This window comes from Galeopterus variegatus, unplaced genomic scaffold (genome assembly GCF_000696425.1).
Source record: "Galeopterus variegatus unplaced genomic scaffold, G_variegatus-3.0.2 Scaffold2512, whole genome shotgun sequence".
Taxonomy (NCBI): Eukaryota; Metazoa; Chordata; class Mammalia; order Dermoptera; family Cynocephalidae; genus Galeopterus; species Galeopterus variegatus.
The window spans coordinates 142819-153366 of NW_007728623.1; the positions used below are offsets into that span (position 1 = coordinate 142819).

At 38.4% G+C, this 10548-nt stretch overlaps 1 protein-coding gene and 1 non-coding gene across 5 annotated transcripts in view; one reads left to right on the forward strand and one right to left on the reverse strand.

Moving 5' to 3' along the window:
* The window catches only part of SCYL3 (SCY1-like 3 (S. cerevisiae)), a 37956-nt gene that overhangs the window by 14842 nt on the left and 12566 nt on the right, over positions 1-10548 (reverse strand). For all 4 annotated transcript variants that reach the window (XM_008582071.1, XM_008582073.1, XM_008582070.1 and 1 more), the window contains exons 3-7: positions 7750-7935; positions 5683-5796; positions 3648-3704; positions 2150-2252; positions 797-908 (exon numbers count right to left, since the gene is read on the reverse strand). In XM_008582071.1, the coding sequence (XP_008580293.1) occupies positions 797-908; positions 2150-2252; positions 3648-3704; positions 5683-5796; positions 7750-7935 (572 nt within the window). The remainder of the gene's footprint in view (positions 1-796; positions 909-2149; positions 2253-3647; positions 3705-5682; positions 5797-7749; positions 7936-10548) is intronic.
* Positions 2425-2499, forward strand: TRNAI-GAU. Its single transcript has one exon. It is a non-coding gene; the product is annotated as a tRNA-Ile (tRNA).

Sequence of the window (10548 nt, forward strand, 5' to 3'; positions counted from 1 at the left end):
CCCCCCCCAAACCCCCCCCCCCCGGTCCTACTCTACAGGTAATTTTTCCCTTTTCAGGGATGATAGTAGCTTTCCCTTTGCTCTGGTTTTTCCCAGGCTCTCCAACTGCAAACACATAAGTATATTTACTTTGAAAACTAATGTAAGGTTGGCTTTGATAATTAAAGTCATGTATATGGAACTAACCTATGCAGATTTCTGTAGTCATGGAAATAAAAAATGAAAGAACACATAACGAAAACCAACCTTGAGAGGTTCAAAAACCTCTGAATCCAGAATTGTTATATTGTGCCCCTCCCCATAAACCAACTTCTTCGCTCTTCCATCAAGTATTACCGAAGAAAGAAAATAATCTCCTACTGGAGGAAAAATAAACTCATCCCCTGCCCCAAAAGAAATATTCAACAATAACAAATTCACATCAAAAATATAATAGCAGCAGAAAAGAGAGGCCATGTTTATTAACTTTTCCAATTACCTTACAACTGTAAACAACCAGACACAAGCTAGCTTCTTCACAATCAGAAGCTCTAATGAATTTGACTATAATTTCTAAACCCAAACCTCCATGACAATCAAGGATTTCTAAAACTTCGTATCTGTCACAGGAGCCTGAGAGGCAACCACTTTCTCTCCCTATTTTCTTCTGCGGACATGATTCAACCTCTCCTAAGAATTAACAACAGCAGGGCCTGCATCCTTGGTCCTCCACAACCCCCACTGGTGCTTATACAGTGCACAGGAGAGCAGGAAAGCAGCAGGAAGCAGCCAGCTTCATCACACCAGACGCCCTCACCTGAAGAAGTCATGGGACAGTAAGGTGCAGAGCGCTGGCCGACATTTGGGAATGGGATTCAGCAAAGTTGAGTGCAAGGTCTGTTGAAAGCTGGACAGAACATCCGCTGAAACTGAAATCCAGAGCTACAGTTAGTTTCCAATGCCTTCTCCCTCTTTTCAGGACCTCTATAGCTGGAGACTGACGAGAGCAAAAACCAACCTGTAAAAGCCCAAACAAAAAAGCCCTGGCTGTTGCTAAACAGCTTCCTGCTTGCCTTAGGCCAAACTTCTTGGCAGATAGAGAAAGTTCCTGTGCCATGCCAACACATCCAGCCCCACCCCAGGTGCCTCCCCCATTCTATTCCCTCTTTTTCTGATTGTCTGTCTAAGCCAGCTCAGGCCCAAAGGAGGTTTAATAAGGGGGAGGTTTGAGGGCCTTTCTCAATCAGAGTTCCTCATTCACAGAACACAGACAGTTACTTGAATTCAGTTCTTCAAAGGATGGTTCAAAACTGCCACCATTCTACATGCATAGGAGAACAGTTAGTTTACTACATACAACAGATGCCTTAGGGCCTTATGTTTCAATTCTCAGGTTTAGGCTGGGACAATTTAGAGCTGACATCCAGGAGGTACTTGTAACATCAGAACACTGCATCAGCTTGGTAGAAGAAACTGCATTAGAACTGCACAAAGCTTCAGCAATGTGAGATATAGGCCAGAAAGGGACCTAATATGACATGTGTCTTAGTAAACTTAATGAGTGGAAAATTAAAGGCCTAGAGTGGTCACAGGAGAGTGAAGCAGGCTGCCAAGCATAAATTAGAGAACACAGAAGAGAGTAGAAAATAATGTCTTTAGTAGCCTGGACTTTAAGGGGCAATGAAAGAAAAAAGTAATGAGTACATTACAGCAAGAAGAAGATAAATCAAAAGGACTTTGAAAGAACAGAGATAAAGAAATGTTAAGCCTGATTTAGAAATTAATTTAACAAAAAATTTTGAACCTTACTCTATTATGCAGATTATTACACATAAATCATCAAAGACATTCGTTTACTTATTGGCTAGCTCAATAAGGAATAGAGTCTTTAGACCATAAATACTGTTACCAATTAATAAGATAATCACACCATACTGACAGCCATAGTTCAAACTGCTTCCGGCTTAAAATTCTTTTCACTATGAAAACTAAAGGAAACCTACAGCTTCTTTCCTAACTGCTGTTCATATCTGCCCTAAAAAAAGTTACTTGGCAAGCAATAGGTTCCCTATTGTAATTAAAGACTACAGTCCTTTGAATTCCACACAAAACAGGCTGTGGATAATTTTCCTACTTAATCTGTGGATGCAGTAGTTTAACTCCAACTCACCCTGTCCATTTAAGATTGTGAGCAAACTTTCCACCAATGTTCCGAATGAATAGGCATCCCGGGCATGTCCATGAGACTCTGGGAGAGTTGTGAATTCTGGAGACTAAAAGTAATAAATACCATTAAAACAAGAAGATCTGCTTATGAATCATTTCTAATTTTCTATGCAGCACTTTCTCTTATATTTGCATTTATTTACACTCGAATCTAACTTTATGGTACCACGTACTAACACACTAATTTATGGGCTCTTAAAACTATTAGTGAATAGGGCTGGCCTGTTAGCTCAGTTGGTTAGAGCATGGTGCTGATAACACCAAGGTCAAGGGTTCAGATCCCCTTACCTGCCAGGTGCCAAAAAATAAACTAATAATAAATAAAGAATCCGTAACACCAAAACTGTAATAGATATAGAAAGAATAGATAAATTAGTATTAACATTATTATTAAGAGTGCTGGCCAGTTAGCTCGGTTGGTTAGAGCATGGTGCTGATAACACCAAAGTCAAGGGTTCAGATCCCCATACCAGCCAGCCGCAAAAACAACAACAACAACAACAAAACTGGTAGTGAATGGAATTAATCAAAGATTTTAAAATATCAAGCAGGCAAAAAGAAAAAAAAAAAAGGTCAGAATATGATACGTCTGTGGCTTTCAAAAATATTTTTAACTGTAACCAGAGCAAAAATTTTACCTTATATCATGACCCAGTAGACACACATATGTATAAACACACACATACTGGAAATAAAAGTTTCATAAAACAGTACTTAGCCTATCATCTGAGATGCCCAATGATATTTTCTCCTTTACTCCTTTTTTTTTTTTTTTAAATGCTGGGCAAGACCCCCTGAATTGACTTAAAACCCACAAATCACCAGTTTGAAAAATGTTAGCATAGATACACCATACTGATTTGGATAAACCTGATTTATTCCAAGTCTTAGGTCTAAACTTAAGTTTATAGTTGAGTTTGTATTTCTGTAAGGCACACTAAATATAACTTTGGGGATCAATGTTTATTTACAATGGTTACAAGAATGAATTTATGTGAGCATCTGTTTTTGAATATACTGGTAAAACAGAATCTTTCTTTATCAACATCATAGTATTAATAATCACTCTTTAATGCATCTTGGAATCCTAACTAATGGCCAGCGAGGCAGATGAATGGCTTGGGTGAAGCACAGGAAAGGACTACGGATGCTGCTTCCTCAACTATTGTGGCTTCCAGCAAAGTACAATGACTTATCGTGAAATGACATGACACCCTGTCTACACTGAGTCATCTCTATCTTTAAACAATATAGTAGGTGTCAACAGAACCAAAAAATGTAAGCTGGCTCCCTAGCTGTGGTGATAAAATTAATCTCAGAAGCCTTCAGGGCCAAAGGAATTATGAGACATCCATAACTTAGTAAAGAAAGTGATGAGCAGAAAAGTTTCACAGTCGGTTACACAAAGGAGCCTTCACTACATCTGAAGCATAACATCTTACCATCTCTTCGGGAGGGATACATGCTGTGTCTCTTACTGACTGAATACTCCTCAGAAACTATACGGAGAAATAAATTAAATAAATTAATGAAAATAATTTGTACATATGTTTAGTGAATCAATCTTTTATACCAAGTTACAAAAGCAATGAGCAATGGAAACAGCAGCAATGAGACCTTCAAATCAACGTCACCCATTAAATTTAAAATCTTCCTAATTATAAAAATGTAAATGCAGTACCTGGCACAGTACAAGGCTTAGGAGAAAGTAAATTTTAGTTTCCTTTCCTCTCCCCTTCAGCTGGTTTAACAGACAACTTCTGCTATTCAGGGTCATGTGTGCATCTGATTTGTTTATATGGAAATTAGGAATACTTTTTTCTCTTCCTGCATAGATACTAACAATTAAAAGGCTTTTCTAGCACAGAACAAATCTATCATTAATCTTCTCACTAAATCAAGTGAATCTTAAGTCTTGTCACCACAAGATATAAAAGTTGAGGGAATTATGAGCTATGAAGACTAAATCAATATCCACAGAATAAGCGCATTCATTTGCTAATTTAAAGATTATTTTCGAAGAGTTTATATATGTCCCAAACACCATTTAGAGCACCAGGAATTCAAAATGAATGCCATAAATTCCCTGCTCCCACACAGGTGCTCACGACCTCGAATGTAAACTAAGAATCTCAGTAAATGTGCTGAGTGCCAGGGAAGCACAGAGGAGTGACTAATTTTGAGTAGGGGAATGCCTGGGGGAAGGAGTCAGAGAAAGGAGACTTAAGCCAGATCTTAGATGAGTTTACACTTTCCAGGGAGTGGAGGGGAAGAAAGGCATTCCGACAACAGAATGGCATACAAAGGAAGAGGAAGGAGTATGGCCCATCTGGGAACACAGCTGAGGGAATAGGATATAACCAGAGAGTAGCTCAACAACTGTGAGTGGTAAGTGGAGCTGAAGGTAGGGTGGGGAAGAGACTGTGAAAGGCCTTATATAAACGCCACGGCAAAGAATTTGGAATACAGACCACAGAAAAATAGACATAAGGTGAATTCAAAGAAGAAAGTGGTCAAAGGGGACAAAAATAATGACTATCTATGCAGTAGAAACAGCAGTAGAAAGAGCCCGTGAAGGTGCACATCACACAATGCCCAAGTTACGTGTGGGCACAGCACGAAAGAGAACAGGGGAAATCAGATTGAGCCACTGAGGCAAACAGAGAGCCACTGCCTTCAGTAGGGATATTATGATGGGAGGGATTTCATTTTCTCTTTTTAGGAGGAGGGAGTCCAACAGCAACATGAAAAATAGCAGAAAGAAGCAAAACAGAAAACAGAAAGGTTTGTCGACCTAGGAGGGAAATGTGTAGCATTCCATCAGACAAAATTATAAGTAGTGCCACTGGCAGCAACGACACAGCCCCTGAGGAGGAGTTAAAAAGCACAGGTCATCATTCCAGCTGCTTCATGTATGACTCTGGGCAACATGGACAACTGTTCAATGGACATTTCTTACATACCCGATATACACCAGGCACTACGCTAGGTGGAGCTATAAAAAGATAAATATAAGAGACTATCACACCCTCAAGAAGCTCAGCTAATGGAATAAAAGACAGACACATACAGGTAATTTCAATATTAAGCATTAAGTGGTATGATCAAAGTAAGTACTGTATGGGGTACTACAGGAGCAGTGATAAGGGGCATCTAATCAAAATATTTGAACAAATCACTTGTTCTCTCTCAATCTCAGGTTCCTCATCTATAAAATGAGGAGAAAAGAATATACGACCTCTAGTCCCTCTTTAAGGAATGAAATCCTAAAAGTCTATGAACATAGGCACTGACAAAAAAAATCAAGTCTCCAAATCTAAGATCACACTATCATGGAAAGAAAGTGCCTGGGTAACTGGCCAGCTGCCAATAAATTAAAATTAAAATTAATAAAATATAGAAAGTACCTGGGTAAAAACCACATTCCAAGATGCTATCAAATCCTAAATAAGGAAAAAGAGCTGCCACCTTGCTTACCTCTGGTGTGGCCTGAGGAATTTTACAAACAGTTTCCATTCCTCCTAGCTTCCAGTGCCCATCTTCACTCACAAACACAGATGATAAGCAGACATTGTTGTGTGTTAGGTGACCCTGGAAGAAAACAACAGGAAGAAGACTGCCACTCCCATTTTTGAAGTAGAAATTCTAAAAAACTAAATACTCGTCACCAAAAAAAAAAACTATAAAAACACGCCTTCCCACTTGTGGCATAATAAATGGAACTGTCTTTAAGGAATGGTAAACTGAATGAGGTTAGAAAAAAGGAAAAATGCAATGGAAAGGCTTATATTATCTCCTCCTGCCTGGTGAGACAGGTTGATAAAGACATTAATGCCACTGCACTGATGTAGTCACCTCCCCATTTCTATGGGAATCAAGAAATACATGTGTCCTTAAACATAAATTTACAAGTCTTTATAACCTATATTATTTGCTGCCAATGTCTCTAAAGATAAAATTTATCTTTGTTCCCATGGGTTACTTTATTAATTATCTCCTCTAAATTCTTTCTCACCTACATTCTATCACGAACCCAGATCCACTTCACCTGAAATCTTGTCAGTAGGCATTAAAAAAATTCTGCCTATAGAAGACGAAAAGGGAATGATAAGGACCACCAGAAATATCCCACAGACCACAGAAGAGCCAATTAAAAAAACAGAACAGTCAAATAAGTATGAAGAGGGAGAAAATGAGAACAGGGCTAAAGTATTTAAGTTTTCTTCCAAACCAGAAACCATTCCAGCAGATGAAAGAGCACTTTAAATATTCTACCCACTAGATCAAATATGAACATATTTTTATATAGAACACTCATATATATTTTTTTTTAAGAAAGATTTAGAATAGTTACGTATGGTATGTTTTCATTTGAGAAAAAATAAAAGAGAATAAGCATATGTATATTTGCTTTATAAGCACAAAGAACATCTTTGGAATAACAAATTGCTCACCATGGCTGCCTTTGGAGAAAAGAATTAGAGCACTGGATCCAAGGATGAGAGAGAGACTTACTTGGTCCTATATGCACTCTCATACTATGCAAACTTTTTACCATGTGCATGCACTTTCTCCAACAAGGATATTCCTCCCCAGTGAAACATCAATAGTTCTTATTATGTGAACTTGGAAACATACATTTAACTGGATCCAAGGATGAGAGAGAGACTTACTTGGTCCTATATGCACTCTCATACTACGCAAACTTTTTACCATGTGCATGCACTTTCTCCAACAAAGATATTCCTCCCCAGTGAAACATCAATAGTTCTTATTATGTGAACTTGGAAACATACATTTAAGAGATTATAAATCAAACATGATATTTGGAGAATCTCTCTCCCATTAGTAGAAAAAATTTAAAAACATACATTAAGATGAATCAAATGCAAATGTTTCTAACCTGTGACTAATGTTTTTTAATCTTAGGAGGCTGCCAAAGACCTTAATGCTTCAGAATGCAAATAAAAGAAAATAGCTCAATAATACTGTCAAGAAATAGACCAGAAGTAAACACAGGAACTACTATAGTAACAAACATTGCCACAGAGCCAAGCATACCGGCTGCACCACAGAGTATCTCTCAATTTGCCACACCTACTCAAATCGGAAAGAATGTGTATAAAGTCTGCCTCTTCCTAAGAAATGGTCATGTCTTTTCTTCAAAATTTATAATGAAACAAAAATCCTGAAAACAAATAGGAACTTGGGTCTATAGCAGCACTGATGTAAACCATTATCTTTGGCTTATAAAAAATATCAGCTGAAGCTATTTTTAGATAAAGACTTAAAATAGAGGTAGACTATAGTAAACTGAAATAAATTTCTATAAATAACTTCCCAGGGACAGGGAACTAAGTTGCCCATTCCCCAAACCATCTGTCTGTAGCACCTCTTGTGCCTTCCACTGTGCTATTTTTTCTCAGGAAGCTTTCAAATAATAACTCACAATTTCTATATATACCAAAATTTACAAGCACTATCACACACATCAGCCTCCGGTCTACCTCAAAGCCTGTGAGGCAGACTGTACAAGTTACTTACTCTGTCATGAAGGAAGGTAAGAGCCAGCAATATGTCATAGATCCCAGCACAGACCTCTGCAGAAGACAATGTTCCCAAAGCCACTTCCAGAGGCTGCACTCGCTCAGTGACGAGATGAATTCCATCTGCTTCCACAGTACATGATAAAAATCTTAGCAAGCAAGGATGACGAAGTGTCTTCAAGTGCTTTAAAAATACAAACAGAAGAGTTGATGAGGTTAGACTCGCAACCAGATTAATTACAGTTTCACGTATATCATGGTAAGAGTCAGAAAACATATACTTGCATTTAAGGTCATTTCAGCTTTCTACCTTCTCCCTTATCTTCCAAATTTCAAATAAAGCAAAAGAGAATCTGTAACTTGTTCTGACTCTATTCAGTTTACAAACATTTAAATAATTCTACAGAGACTTCCAGCTCCTTTATGGTAGTATCAGCCCCCTAAGAGCCCAGATCTCCCAATGACTACTGCTGTAAACTGTAAACAATGTGCCAATAACTGCTACCTGATAACTCTGAAAGTAAACAAAAGCACACATGTTATGGAAAGGAATAAAAACTTCAGGAAGCAACACTGACACAAGACACCCTATCCGACCCCAGAACACCCCACCTCGTTTGGAGAATTTTTCCCCTTCTCACAACTATGCCCTGCTGGCAGGCCCAGTTGCAAAGCAGTGTAACAAAGGTGCTAAAACTCCAATAAAAACCTTGCCATCTTTCTGGCTAGAAGAATCACAGAAAGAAACCCCGGCAGGCCAAAGTATGAGAAGGATATCCCAGAGGGAAGAGTGCTGGATGCTATAATTTTCTGCATATCCACAAATCCTCAAACCCCTAAACCAGGCATGCACAGGATACACCCAAACCAGCATAGCAGAGTTTTGTGAAATGAACCGAGATTTGAACTACCATTCACAGGAAAAGTGGGAGGAAAGTAGCTCAAAAACCTGAGGCCTGAACCTAAAGGGATTAATTGCCTGCTAAATCAAAAACGTCAACATTCTCAAAAGGATTAAAACAGAATCAAGAGTCTATGCTACATGACATTCAAAATGTTTAGGATGCAATTCAAAATTACTCAACATACAAAGAACTATGAAAATGTGATCAATTCTTAATGTAAAAGACAGCCAACAAATACCAATGCTAAAATGACCCAGATATTAGAATCATAAGAAAGAATTTAAAGCTGCTATTATAGTCATTTTCTTAAAGATAAAAGAAAACAATTATAAAACAAACGTAAAGACAGAAGTTCTCAGAAGAGACGTTAAAATTACATAAAAGACTGCTACAGTGCGCCACTTGAGAGCGCGGTGGCGCTCCCGCCGAGGGTTCGGATCCCACATACAGACCGGTTCCCGCTCACTGGCTGAGCGAGGTGCGGGAGCAACGCTGAGGGTTGCGATCCCGTTGCCGGTCCGGGTCCGGTCCGGGCGCGACACTGAGGGTTGCGATCTGTTGCCGGACACGAAAAAAAGACAAAAAGGAAAAAAAAAAAAATTACATAAAAGAACTACAAGGAAATTTTAGAAATGGAAAATAAAATATTAGAAATAAAAATTTAATGTATGGACTCAAAAGAGAAGAAAGAGTCTCTGACCTTGAAGACATTAACCAACTTAAATAATAAAGAAAAAACATATTTTTAAAAAAGTGATCAGTCTCTGGAACTTGTATGACAACAACAAAAGGTCCAGTGAATATAACTGAAGTTCCAAAAAGAGAAGAATAGGGACATAAAAAATTTAATGGCTGAAAAAACTTAAATTTGGCCCAATACTTAAATGTACAGATTTAAGTACTTCAGTGAACACCAAACATGACATATTCAAAGAAAACCACCTTTAAACACACCATGACCAAACTGCTGAAAATCAAAGATAAACAGAAAATCCTGGAGGCAGATAGAGAAAAGCAACACATTACACAGACGGAATGATGACTTAAATAACTGCAGACTTCTTCTAGGAAAATATAGAGACCTGAAGACAGTGGAACAACACCTTGAAAATGCTAAAAGAAAAAAAAAATTATCACCCTGAATACTACACATAGCAAAAATATCCTTAAGGAAGAAAGTGAAAATAAAGGCATTTTTGATAACAAAAAACCAGAAAATTTCTTGCCAGAAGACCTGCTTTATAAAAAATACCAAAGGGAGTTCTTCAAGTTGAAGAGAAAATGATACAAAGGGAAACTTGGATCTTCAGGAATGAAGGAAGAGCATCAGAAATGGTAATTATGATGATGAATATGAAGGCTACATTTTTACCTCTTCAGTTACTTAAAATATATATGACTATTTCAAGCAAACATTGTAACACCACCAGGAAAGTTTTCAATGTGTGTGATTATGTATGAGTGTGTGTGTACAGTTGATGTATACATAGCAAAAGGGCAGTAGGGGTGAGCAGTTGGAGAAAACTATATGATTACAAGTCATCTACATTTCACGTGATGTGGTACAATATTAGACTATTAGAATTAGTTACGTATACCAAGACCCCTAGTGAAATTATTTTTTAAAAAATAAATACAGCCAAAAAATCAAGATACACTAAAATGGAATATTAAAAAAAAAAAAAAGGGCCGGCCCGGTGGCGCACTGCTACAGTGCGCCGCTTGAGAGTGCGGTGGCGCTCCCGCCGAGGGTTCGGATCCCACGTACAGACCGGCCGCTCACTGGCTGAGCAAGGTGCGGATGCGATACCGAGGGTTGCAATCCCGTTGCCGGTCCCGGTCCGGTACGGGCGCGACGCTGAGGGTTGCGACCCGTTGCCAGACACGAAAAA